The 13857-nt window shown below is 40.9% G+C and overlaps 1 protein-coding gene across 1 annotated transcript; it reads left to right on the forward strand.

Moving 5' to 3' along the window:
• Positions 1–8921: 8921 nt before the first annotated feature.
• Positions 8922–12600, forward strand: derl2 (derlin 2). Its single transcript, XM_005815878.3, has 7 exons — positions 8922–9051; positions 10111–10176; positions 10255–10328; positions 10691–10784; positions 11016–11211; positions 11278–11368; positions 12169–12600. The coding sequence occupies exons 1-7, from the start codon at positions 8959–8961 to the stop codon at positions 12272–12274; spliced, it is 720 nt and encodes a 239-aa protein (XP_005815935.1). The 5' UTR covers positions 8922–8958; the 3' UTR covers positions 12275–12600.
• The last annotated feature ends 1257 nt before the right edge of the window (positions 12601–13857 follow it).

Below are 13857 nucleotides of genomic sequence, written 5' to 3' on the forward strand. Positions count from 1 at the left end.
AACAACCACCACTGAGTAGCAATTGTAAATAAAATAAAAATAAAAAATAAAATATAAAATGCTATAAATTGTAAAAATATCAAATGCTGTTAATATAAAAGCAGCTTAGAGCAGTCCTTGCAAAGATTCAAAATGCAGATACAGTATGTATATGTAAATATATGTACAGCAGTGTGCCACAGTGCAGTTGTGTGAAATCGGACTGATTAGTGCAGAACAATGATTTAGCTTTTATTGTACAGTGAGATGGCCTGTGGCAGGAAGGATTTCCTGTATCTGTCCCTACGACAGCGGAGCTGGAGCAGCCTATGTGAGAAGGTGCTCCGCTGTCTGTCCACTATGTGGTGGAGAGGGCAAGCAGAGAAAGGAGACAGGATACAAAGAAACAAGTAAATATCCTAAGAGAGATGATGATGAAAGAAACAGCTCATTGTGTTCTGGTACAAGAACACGCGAATGAAGACATACAAATATCACAAAAGCACAAAGTATCTTATGTGCTTGAGGTACATAGACACATAACCAAGTTTTTATCCCAGGTCCTTTTGTTATAAATTCTCATAGTCCATCAGTCTATCCATCCATTTTCTATACATGCAGGGGTTTGTAAACCCTGTACAGGTAACCAGTTAAATATTTGAGTGTTGGAAATCAAATTTAATTATCTTGAAACAACGTAATTACTTCTGTTCTCCACCAGATGAAGTTGTTCAAACTCAATGCTATCAGCTGCCCACTATCACTAGAGAAATGTATCAGTGTATAAATGAGTTTGAGTGCAAATGGGTGAATGTTGTTCTGGTGTATAGCTGTTTGAATGGTCAGTAAAAGTAGAAAATGACTATTTAAATTAAGTTCTTTTCAAATACCTTAACCTAACTTTATAGAATATAGAAGGAGCACTTATTGAAGCACTACAACTTGTCAGAATGTCCAACATTTACACAAAATAAAGACGCAGAACATGTTGATGCACTTTTTAAATTGTTGACTGTGTTCAACGATCTTGTATTTTTTGTTTTTATGATGTGAAGCACTTTGAACTGCCTTATTGCTGAAATGTACGAATAAACTTGATTTTATTTGCTTTTTATAACCCTTTATCATAACAGCTACCTTTAAAAAACAGATGTAGTGCATGTTGATGCACTAAAATCCTTTAATTACAATATGAAAGGAATTTGTATTTGTAGCATATTTGAAAATAACTGAATTGTTATTCAATATAAAATGGCTTTTAACCAAGTAGACAGGCTAGGTTTTCTTCCCTTTTTCAGAAGAGTAGGTGCGACTCAAAAAAGGAGCAGGTAGGCTAGAGTTTTGCAGCTGCGAGTATTTTGTATTTGCATTGTGAATATTATATTTACATATTTACAACCACACATTGGGATATGAAACATAGGCATGAATGAAAGAAAAGGGAAAAAAACAATGAAATAAAAAAAAAGAAAAATACAAGGGAAAAAAAAAACAACAAACGACAAAAAAAACTAATTAATTAATCGGTCCCAAAGTTAAAGTTCATCTCACACCCCCCCTTAGTCCATCCACCCCGAATGGGGATCAATCAGGCTCACCAACAAGGCGAGTATCCGGAGCTTGATTCACGTCTTGGGTAAATGAAAGTCCAATCAAAGAAGGAGCAGAGTCCTTTGTAGGATTCTCCTACCGGCTGGGTAGGAGAAGTAAACAGTCCTTAATCACCAACAGGTGAATTCTTTCCTTGGCTCTAGGCCTGGTCTCATAGCTCGCCATCCATCTGGCCTGAACAACAAAACAGGACCACTTCCTCAATATAATTATATTTTCTAATATTCTTAGTGTATACACGGTTCAATAAATAATTCTATCATATTCAATCAATTGCAATAAATCTAAAATTCAATATAAATTACATTCATGAAACATTCAATAAATATACACCATATTATCAATTAACATGAAATGTAAAATACTAATACAAACCAGTGCTCAATAAATACTTCAATTACCCGTTTTGGTTATCAAAAGCAATGTTCAATCAGTTTTTAGTGGCTACACAATAGCAGTGATTACAAGCCAACGCTAAGTCATTCATAACAACACTCACCAGTTCCGCAGTTTTGTGTCATACTACCGGATCTTTTCCATCTCCCTTTCCGGCTCACAATAATGGGCTCCTACAGTTCAGTACATTAAGTGAGCATCGTACATATTTACAGACATTAAATGATACTACGCTTTAACTGACCTGCCAGCTCTGCTCCTTCCGACGCGATCTAACCTTCATGCCTTTCGCTCCAGCTAATATACCGAGCCAATAAACTGCGACGGTACACGTGACCCCAATACTTAGCCACGATTGGCTAAATAATCTCGCGAGAATCACTCCTAAGGTTATTAAAACATCGCGAGATTAAGGCTAAAAGGCAAAAGTAGAAAATCAAAGGACATGAAGGTTTAAAATGACACTTAGGTTACATATTGTTTTCATATTGTAAGGAACTTGTGTATTAGCCATGAGTAGCACATCTTGATGTAATAAATACCTACCTCAGAAAAACCTACCTTTTTACAATCGGAGGTAACACATGGTTGACAAATTAAAAAAGTCAGAATATCCTACCTTGATCAAATTCAGAGGTAACACGGCTTGGGCTATAGCTTCAGATTAACAACTTACCTGAATTTCTAACTTTAGAATGAAACAGTGTGTGTAGTGAAATCAAAACTCAGTGAATATGAATGTTTAAGTGGCAAATGGCCTGTACTGGTGTAATGCTTTACGAAGTCCTGAGGACTCCAAAGCACGTTACATTACGCTGATTATGTGAATACATGCTGACGGTGGTACGCTACATTGTAGCCCACAACTGCCCTGGGGTAGATTGCTAGAAATAAAAAAATAACATTTAATTCTTAATGTGACAACCAAAAGTGGGACCAAGTCATTGCTTTTCAAGTCTCTAGTCTTTATCTTCAAGGACAATTCCTCATTGGGGCGGGGGGTGACACAGGACAGAGGGTGGAAGGAGGAGTGACCCCTTGTATTTTTCTCCATACTTATCAGGTCAAACCACATAGTGCAATACGATATCACTGGTCAATCTATCCACCAAATTCTTATATTTTTTTTGCGTTGTATTTATATTTACTTATATTCTTATATTCTATATTCTTATTCCTTGTTTCTTGCATAATTTAAGGTTTTGGTTACTCACATTTGGTGTGTACCTTAGTATTTAATTTGTATTTTGTATTCTTTTGCACCTTTGCTTACTGTGTGTTAACTTTGTTTTTTGCCTGGGAGCTGCTGGTAACTTCAATTTCCTGAGGGAGTCTTCCCAAGGGATCAATAAAGTACAAGTCTAAGTCTAAGTCTAAGTCTGAGTCTGAGTCAGAAAAGTTCCAGGTCTTAAAATGGGAATTTAAAGTCCTTTGTGTCTTTTTTAACAATGTTGCAATTATTTGTTAAATGTAAATAATAGATAATGTGTACCATCTTAAATGTGCATTTATCTCAAACCATGATGAAACATGTGCAACTGAACTTACAAAGTACAAAAAGAGTCATTCTAAAATCATTCCTCTATATTTTAAAGCACAATTAAACTTAGCTGCAAGACACATTCAGTCAAAAATTAACTGCCTGGAGTAAACCTATTCTAACATGTTTTTCTGATGCAGATGTCTTCAAGTACGTGATCTGTCCTCTAAACAGTCAATGTTGTGACGGAGAGGAGACTGAGATAAACTATCTTCATTAAGTTCAAGTGAAGAACCGTTTTCTGAATCGGAGCCCCGCTCACCTAACGGCAAAAACTAACAAGCTGCAACTTATTCATGGATGAGCACCAGATTTAAAAAAGCATGACAAAAACTGCAAGAAAATCAGCGTGGCCTGGAGCGCACTAGCTAATAACACAAAGTTAGCTGAAGTCAGCTATCTCATCATAGTAATGGAAATTACCACCTACTGCTCTTTATGCAACTTCAAATGTTGGGCAAAGTTGGACGTTGTTCCGTCTCCATCTGTGATTCTCATCTTGCATGTTGCACTTTGTTTTTTGTTGAGTACTTTGCAGGTAATGTAACCAAAAGAAACATGATAAAATAAACAATATTTCAACTGTTTTACCCAAAATGAATTACTTCTGCCCAGACACAACCTCTTACTGCGAACCAATCTGATGAATAAGAGCGCACGCTGAATTCAGCAGGTCCAATGAACAGACGAGATGCAGTCACATCTCTCCATCTGGGACTCTTGTCTACTCAGTCTCTCAGTAGCTTGCCATCTTCTGTCGGGGTAAAAAAGACGAAACTGCTTCATCGGTGTAGTTAGAGACAACAGCTCTTCTTGGAGAATCTATAATTATTTCAGGTTCTTTCTGCAGGAACTCAGACAATCAGTTTCATGCAGCTAGTCTTATTTTCCGCTGGGGTAGAGACACCGGATGCAGACTGTATACTACGTATATACTTTACTTTGGCTTCAGGGATGTTTTTGAAGATGAAGTCTTTTCCTTCGCTAGTGAGATCAGTTTGGCCACACACAAATCCTCCCAAATACAGCCTGTGTGTGAGCAAACAGGAAGAAATGTTTGTCAGTGTTTGACCACCCACAGATAATCAACACACTCACAAGATGGCAGCCAAAAACAAAGGACATAGCGACTGAAATGCTGCTTAGCAGCTGTTCTAAGTCTCACATGTACCTTTAAATACCGCTCTCGTCCAGCGGTGAGTGAACTGTTCATGTGTGTCCTCCGCAGCGCAGCCTGTGAGCCGCGAGCAAGTAGAAAAAATGCTGCTGCCATTTTGTAGATCTGTGACGTCACTAAGAAACAACTATTAATGGCTTAATATTGTGTACTCTGGGATTCAGGGTTTTTACCAGTCTCTGTTGATCTCTGTAGTTTTTTGTTCTCTCCCATGACAGAGCCCAACACTAATATGCCATTATACTACATTTTGTGTCCCCAGTGTTCAACCGTATGGAGATGAGGTGGTTTTACAGGCGTGTCCGAGAGACCTGGACATTTGCTGGTTAAATCCACGGCAAAAGGAAAAGTTCCTTGACAATTTTTAGATGCATCCCTGTTCCAACACTCCTGAATGAAATGGCTGCGTTCCCTCAGTCATCCAGCTCTGCAGAGGCCTGGAAACTAGTAGTTCATTAGGGTCAGCCAGGAAGAAAAGTAAACACAATAAACTGCCATTTCGAAACATTGTTCCTTACCACCACCATCCAAATGTCTGAGTACTGTTCATCTGAAACAATAACAAATTACTTTATGACAATTACTATACAGAGAAATGCATCCCAAAACAAAAGGCATGTAGAGGAACCTAATATTCATCAATCTAACTGGAACTCAGCCTAATGAAGCTCATTCGTCTCTAGGATATTTCTATTCTATTCTTGCTACAATATATGGAGTTAGTAGCTTTTGAACCTTTTTATTAGAGACAGTCCAGAATCATGTACAAAATAAGTTGTGCTTCCTGACCAATGCTGCTCTTATTTTATTTAAATCCACTCTCTAACTCAGGGGTGGGCAATCCTGGTCCTCGAGGGCCGGTGTCCTGCAAATCTTAGATGTCTCCCTGGTCCAACACACTTGAATCCAATAACTCAATCACCTCCTAAGTGCAGTCAAGTTCTCCAGAGTCCTGCTAATGACCTCATTATTTGACTCAGGTGTGTTGAAGTAGAGATGCATCTAAAAGTTGCAGGAGACCGGCCCTCGAGGCCTGGAGTTGCCCACCCCTGCTCTAACTGCAGAGTAAACGTCTAATGCAGCGGAGCCCAAAGTGGGTGAACAGGTGAGCCAACACTGGGTGCTACACTAAACACGTTAGTTTAAAGGAAATAAGCTTCCGCATATACTGTTAAAACATTTCCCCACACAGTTTTGAGCTTTAGTCTTTTTCTGTTCACCATCATCATTAGCATTAGCGAGCACTAGCTACCTGGGTGTGTGAACACAGACATCAAAACTCAAACCACAAAGAAACGCTGGTCAGAAACTAAACCTACATCTAGCTAATAATAATCAGAATAATAATAATAATAATAACTTACCTCGAGTGAAAAACTTTATGATCTGCAGAATAACAAAAACCAGAAAGTGCGACGCTCTGAAGTGAACGGGATCGGCCAGGCCGGAGCCCAGGGGCAAATCATCAGGGTAATGATGAGTTTTGTAATTTATCCAAGTATCTGTCAATCAACTTATACACACATTTGAGCAGCTTCTGGTTAATACATAGGTTTTGTTATATTGTTTGTCAGTCTACATTGCATCAATCTCAGGGCCCCCTAGTGGCTGCGCTGGCACCTGAATGGTCCAAGAATATTAAAGGAGATCATTAACCCAAAGATTAGAAATCAGTGCTCTGATTGGACCAACCAGCAAGGAAAACTTCACCATAAAATGAAGGGTTTCTGTCTTTGTGATGAAGAGTCAGTGTAAAACATGATGTAAATGAGAAATGCAGAAATATGTGATATGTCAGGCATAACATCGGTTGTTCATATCAGCCCGGTTTACTTAACCAACAACACTGCTGTCCTTACCTTTTCAGCAGCCGTTTCAATAGATACTTATGACTCTCAGGACGACATCAAAAGCTGCAGATGGTTGTTAATCAATCTGTATTTTCTACTGATCTTCGCCGACCTTTCCTGATGACGAGCTTCTCCAGTGACCTTCTTTTCCATTGATATGGAGCCTGTGGAATCAAATAAATACGAGTCACGGCCGAGTTTATATTGTTGTAGTTTTGATTTTCTTATTTCAAAGGACAAAACATGTAGGTACTACAGTATGTCAACGAGTTAAGAGCTGTTAGGATTACGAGCAGAAAATGTTGCAGAAATCCAACAAATCCATCGTTAACTCAAAATTCATTAAAGTTCATGACCTGGTGTAGAGTTATATTCTACAAGTTCTGTTTGAAGCACACAACACACTTGCAAATAATTTATTAAGAGAGACAGCATTTATTACTTGAGGGGATCATAGATTACTTTTAAAAGAAACTCAGGACTAAACAAATGGAACATTGTGTGAAGAAAATCTGTGGAACAATCGATCAAAAGAAACCAAATAATATGTAATAATTATTGAATGGTGAATAAAGGTGAGGAAAATAATTCCAAACGTCAACATTTCTTTACATATTTTGTAGCATTGTCTGTGGGCTTGCAAAGGGAGTCGCTAACCAGAAGCTAACGCTGTTTGGGGGCAAGGCCTTCTTCTTGTTTTTTTTTTATGGCGGTTGGCAAACAACTTTTAGGTGCATTATCGCCACCTTCTAGACTGGAGTATGGATCAGATGTAAAGTCACTATAATCTTCCCATAATACCTGTTCTCCTTAGAAAATTAAAAATACTATTAAAAACTACGTCCCCTGATGATCTTTGAAGCAAACTTCTAATATCTAATTTATTTTTATTCCTATTTAAATTTCTAATTAACTCCTTCCTTTCTCGAACATACTTACGACATTCTAAAAAAAAATGTTGTATTGTTTCTAATTTCCCACAATAACTACAGAAACCTGTATCATGTTTATTTATTATTTTAAGAGTACTGTTTAAACCTGTATGTCCAAACCTTAATCTAGATATAATATCTTCTTCTTTTTTATTCCTGCTACATTTCCTATATTCTCCAACTTTTCTTTGGATGTTATAATAAAATCTGGCATTGCTTCCTTTATCCCACTGTTCCTGCCATTTACCCTTAATATACATTTTACTAATATTTTTAACCTCATTTTTACTCATTTTAATTTTTAAATCAACAATACACTTTTTTGCTGCATTCTTAGCAAAATTATCTGCCAGCTCATTCCCTAGTACTCCAATATGAGCAGGAACCCAAACTAATTTGACCAGAATGGGGGCAAGGCCTGGAAAAGTTGGAGACTTTTGAGAGAAAGAGCAACGACTCCATTCATTCAAAACTGTTGCTCATTTCCACGTCATATGTTAATTTTAACATAAAAACGAATAGCGAATAAAAAATTAAATGGCTAATATGGACGGACGATATTAAATAAACTTGTGCAAAGACTGAAAGCCACGTTGCTCTGTTAGCAGACTGAGCTAACTAGCATTAGCTTAACAGCTAGCATGCTACTAGCCTAAAAAGTATCGCGTTGTTCACACTAACATTAACTTTAGACTTTTTTCGAGTTTACACTCTAATATTCTGCAACAGTATATACGTACGGTACGTTATGAATAATTTTAAGTATATGAAAATAGAAACACAAACGACATCGATACTTGGCTCCACCTACGTTGATCAGCGGCCTGGGGTAAAGAATCCTGTGTGTAGTTACACTGTCCAACCAGCAGATGGCGCTAAAACAGCCTCCTTACTTTATTTATTGTTCCATCCAGTTTAACCATGAAAAATAATCATTTAAAAAGCGCCACAGAGCAATTATTAGTAAGCCATATGAAAAATAGAACAACAATAAATGCAGTGAAATAACTGCTGGAAGTTGCACCTGACGTTCCATCAAGTAACCACCAGGTGGCTCTAAACCGACCCGTTTACTTTGTTAAAAATTTATATTGAAACGTTTTAAGTAAGTTTTTAAAAAATAATAATATTAGTTCATTTTTAAAGTTACTTCTACCGTTTTTTCTTTTATAACTACTTTAGCTTTATTTTTTATTTAAACAACACTGGATTATTCAAAATACATAATACAATTTTTTTATTTGCTGCGGTAGTTGTTGATTTGTATATTTTTATTTTATTTTTGTTGTGATTACGCGTCGACATATATTCTTAAAACGATCAATTCGGTTCGGATTGGTATTACCAGGGTTCTGTTTAGAAATTACAGAAGTGGAAGTTGTGGTGGATTTTCCCACGGCCCATGAACGCATCCCCATCTCGTTGGCAATGACGTGTCAGGAAGCCCCGGAAGCTGTCAGTAGTGTCTCCAAAATGGCCTACCAGACCCTCCAGCAGGAATATTTACAGATTCCTGTTGTTACCAGGGCTTACACCACGGCCTGCGTCCTCACCACGGCTGCAGTGGTAAGACTAACCCGAAACGAACCGAGCCGGACCGAACCGAGTCGGTCAGTCAGTCAGTCAGGACTCTGCTGGTTTCTGTTGAGCTCCAGATGTTTCTGTTGCAGATCCGAGTGTGAGCTGCTCATTCAGGAAGTTAGCTTCACGTTTAATGTTGTTCCGAGCTGAGAACTCAGTCAGGGTTCGGTTCCGGTCCGTTTAACCCGGCCTTGAGCGCAGTCAAAGATTATAATCTGGTTTTATTTAGTCTCAAGCGGTTGGGGGGGAACCGGTTCCCTCCGTCACAGACTGGCCCTGAACGCACCATCGGATGTTTAACATATTTACCTTCAGCCTGACCTCAGGAGGGTTTTATTGACAGTTAAATCTGTTTTATAATTTTAATTATGAATTGTTCGTTGTGGATGTGGAGTTCTGACTGACGGTGACCCGGACCTGACCCCAGCTCGGAGCAAACACACCAGGCTGAGGGTTCTGGTTGGTTAGAGTCCGGTAGAACAGTTGATGTTTGGGATGGAAGATGAGGAGGAAACTTCCAGATGTTCCTGAACATCCCGTAATCTGAGCAGAACTGGGAGGAAGGCCCTGCTTCCCGCTGAATAAAAGGTTAAAGTTATGTCGCTTTCTCCAGTAGCAGTCAGTTTACCAGCGAATCTGAGGAGGCCTCTGACTGGGTTAAGATTCTATGGGTTTAGGGTCACAGTTCAGGGATTATTTAAGTTTTTGATATGCTAATCAGATGCTCTCAGTTGCTATAGCGACACCTTATTGCCATGGTTACGCATCATGATAAGTGTAATCCATGCAGCTGCTCAGCATCCAGAAGCAGAGGTGATAATTATCCAAACAGCTGAACCAGAAACTGATGAGGTGAGCCAATCAGAGCTAAGGCAGCAGAGCTGCTGCGTCATGATTGGAGTGATTCAGCCACGACGTCCGGGCCAGGATGGACCCGCTCCGGCTCAGGGTTTCCCAGCGTTAATCCAGCTCAGGTTGACCATAATCTCTGGAATAATCCTGGTTTCTGAAGCTGCTCAGGTTCTTTCTGGTTTCCTCCTGCAGCAACTGGAGATCATCACACCGTTCCAGCTCTACTTCAACCCAGACCTGATTCTGAAGAACTACCAGGTACCGAGTCGCTCCTTTACCTTTCAGTAAACTGGGTCAGAACCAACGCAGCTGAAGGATTTTCTCTTGTCTTCTCAGGTATGGAGACTCATCACCAACTTCCTGTTCTTCGGTCCAGTTGGCTTCAATTTCCTGTTCAACATGATATTTCTGTATCCTGGTTTGCATGTTTCTGTTTCACAGCAGCAGATGTTGCTGCTGCTGACACGACCCAAGAGGTTCTGAAGCTGCAGCTAAGCTAATCGTTAGCCGCAGCTAACGATTAGCTTAGTAATCAAATATTCTGACGATTAATCGGATGTTATGATGATTAATAAGGCCCAGTCTGTGTTTCGGGTCCAGTCTGTGTGTTTCAGGCCCAGTCCGTGTTTTGTTTTTTTGCCCAGTCTGTGTGTGATTTTTTGGGCCCAGTCTGTGTGATTTTTGGGCCCAGTCTGTGTGTGATTTTTTGGGCCCAGTCTGTGTGATTTTTGGGCCCAGTCTGTGCGTGTTTTCCCTAACCTATGGGTCCCAGGTACCGGTACTGCCGGATGTTGGAGGAAGGCTCCTTCAGGGGTCGGACGGCTGACTTCGTCTTCATGTTCCTGTTCGGCGGCCTGCTGATGACCGTATCCTTCCGGCTCGGGGCGTTTCCATGGAAACAGCGTTTCACTGTAGACCGAGAAACTGTCCGGGACCACAAGTTTACATACAGCTGATGAAAGGACTTCCTGAAGATAAAGAATCTCTGAGTTTTTACAGACATAATTTAGCGATTCTGACCTGAAACCAGAGAGTCTGATTCTCCTCGCTCGCTGAGGTGTATGTAAACTTGTGGCTCCTTTAACGGCGCTGAGCAGATCTTCGGCATCTTCGTGAGCCTGGTCTTCCTCGGCCAGGCCTTCACCATCATGCTGGTGTACATCTGGAGCCGCAGGAACCCCAACGTGCGCATGAACTTCTTCGGCCTGCTGAACTTCCAGGCGCCCTTCCTGCCCTGGGTGCTGATGGGATTCTCCCTGCTGCTGGGAAACTCCATCATCGTCGACCTGCTTGGTCCGTTACGCCGCCGCCGAGCCGCCGCCGGGCCGCCTCAGAACTCATCCTCTGTTTTGTTTCCAGGCATCGCTGTGGGTCACGTCTACTACTTCCTGGAAGACGTTTTCCCCAACCAGCCCGGAGGCGGACGCTGGCTCAGGACGCCGTCCATCATGTGAGGCTGCAGAACCCTTTACTGAATTTAGTTCTACATTTTATACGCTCATTTTACATTTCATGTTTCATTTCATTCTGCAGTTTATTTTACTTACATATTTATGAAAGTTTCTGTATGTTTGATTCAGTGTTTCACTTTATTTCCAAAAGTTAATAATTATATATTTTATAATTCAGTTATATATTTTTATTGACATATGTATGTCTTTGTTTATTACATTTTATTGGAAGGTGATTTATGGTTCAAATAAAAATCTGAACAGTGTGGCATGCATTTATATTGTGGCCCTCTCAGTCTAAATGGGGCCAGCCCCGAGCATGATAGAATAGAATAGAATAGAATAGAATAGAATAGAATAGAATAGAATAGAATCACTTTATTCATCCCAGCAGGGAAATTACTTCGCAGTTACAGCATAGAGACACAACAACTACCACTGAGTAGTAGTTGTAGATAAAATAAAAAATAAAATATAAAATGCTATAAATTGTAAAAATATCAAATGCTGTTAATATAAAAGCAGCTTAGAGCAGTCCTTTCAAAGATTCAAAATGCAGTTATGTATATGTAAATATATGTACAGCAGTGTGCCACAGTGCATTGTACAAAATGGGACTGATTAGTGCAGAACAATGATTTAGCTTTTATTGTACAGTGAGATGGCATGTGGCAGGAAGGATTTCCTGTATCTGTCCCTACGACAGCAGAGCTGGAGCAGCCTATGTGAGAAGGTGCTGTTTATTGGTGCTGCCATCCCCGTGTTTGGCTGAGCTTCCTGTCTCTGGCTCCGCCCACAGAAAGATGCTGTTCGACACGCCGGAGGAAGACGCCAACTACAACCCGCTGCCTGAGGACCGGCCCGGCGGCTTCGCCTGGGGGGAGGGCCAGCGCCTGGGCGGCTAGCGCCTGGGCGGCTAGCCCCGCGGTGCCTTCAGGGACCCTGCGGCGGAGACGGGAAGGGGACGGACGCGCTCGGTGTTTTCCTGATGTTTGTTTAGTTCTCGGTGAAGAATGCCAAACAGCCTGGACTGCTGGGGAGGAAACGGTTTTGTTGTTTGTGTTTTTGGCTTTGATCATCTTCAGAAACTCTTCGCCGGCGCCAAATCGTCACGCCGACGCCGTTTTCAGGAGCGCCGCGGTTCTGGACTGCAGACAAACGTTGGACAATGAGTCTGTGGGACTCCATGTTTATCTTGGTCTCAGATTAAAATCCTGACGTGTGAAAAAGATTTAAATATAAAACAGAATTTATTCCTTCTTTTCCATTTCACTTTTTAAACTAATAAATGTGTGCAGCAGCAAACGTTGATCAGTTTCATTTCCAGAGGTTTAACCGACTCCAGGTCGGAGGTCAGCAGGACGTCATGCAGGACACTGAGAAGAAAAGAGTTTAAAGGTCTGCAGCTTTAAACTCAGCAGGTATCAAACCACTGACGGAAACGACCTGGACGAATCATCAGGACTGACCTCTGACCTCCCGTTCACCAGCAACGTTACTGGAAAAGCTTCAACAGTTAAACAGCTTCCTAACTAAACCAGCGGCTTTGACTCCTTCCAGTCTGGTTTCCATGGTTACCACAGTACGGAGACTGGCCTAGTCAAAGTGTTCAATGACATCCATATAAATACGGACTGTGGGAGAACCACAGAGCTGGTTCTGGTTCTGGTTCTGGTTCTGTTGGACCTCAGTGTCAATCATTTTACTGAACCGACCGGAGATTTGGGTCGGACTCTCCGGTCCAGAACTCAACTGGTTTGAATCTGACATGAAGAACTGGGATTTCTCTGTTTCAACTGGAAACTTCTCATCAGAGGTCAAAGGTCACATGTGGGGTTCCCCAAGGTTCAACCCTAGGATCCTCTGATTCAATATCTATATGCTCCCACTGGCTCAGGTTATAACAGGAAATAATATCAGCTACCATAACTATGCAGATGACACACAGCTCTACGTTATGATGTCATCAGGTGACCTTTGACCCCATAAAGGTCAATGAATAAATGCTTAAAACAGATAAATGTGTGGATGAGACAAAACTTTATCCAGCTGAACAGAAACTGAAGTAATTCTCTTTGGACCTAGAGACGAATGATCTAGAGTTATAGATCTAGAGTTATAGATCTAGAGTTATAGATCTAGAGTCAATGCACAGATTCAGTTATTACAACTAAAAACCAGCGATCAGGCCAAAACCTGGGAGTAGGGATGGACTCTGACCTCTGACCTCTGCCCTGACCCTCCAGAGCCACATAAAGCCGGTTCCACGCTGGTTCTTCTCCCAGCTGCAGAACATTTCCAGAACCAGAGACTAAAGTCTCGGATCAGAGAACCTCATCCAGGCTTTGATTCCTGCAGCAGCGTCTTCACCGGTCTGATTGACAACCCAACGGTCCAGAACGCTGCTGCTGGAGTTCTGACTAGAACCAGGAGGATAGAGACACCACCCGGTTCTACACCACCCGGTTCTACAGTTCCTACTCTGGCT

This window comes from Xiphophorus maculatus, chromosome 8 (genome assembly GCF_002775205.1).
Source record: "Xiphophorus maculatus strain JP 163 A chromosome 8, X_maculatus-5.0-male, whole genome shotgun sequence".
Lineage (NCBI taxonomy): Eukaryota > Metazoa > Chordata > Actinopteri > Cyprinodontiformes > Poeciliidae > Xiphophorus > Xiphophorus maculatus.

What these genes read in the sequence shown, in the direction of transcription:
- derl2 (XM_005815878.3), top strand. Translation starts at nt 8,959, where the DNA reads ATGGCCTACCAGACCCTCCAGCAGGAATATTTACAGATTCCTGTTGTT. An exon ending in TCCTCACCACGGCTGCAGTG is followed by an intron (nt 9,052 to 10,110) that starts GTAAGACTAACC and finishes TTCCTCCTGCAG; the next exon opens with CAACTGGAGATCATCACACC. An exon ending in CTCAGGACGCCGTCCATCAT is followed by an intron (nt 11,369 to 12,168) that starts GTGAGGCTGCAG and finishes CTCCGCCCACAG; the next exon opens with AAAGATGCTGTTCGACACGC.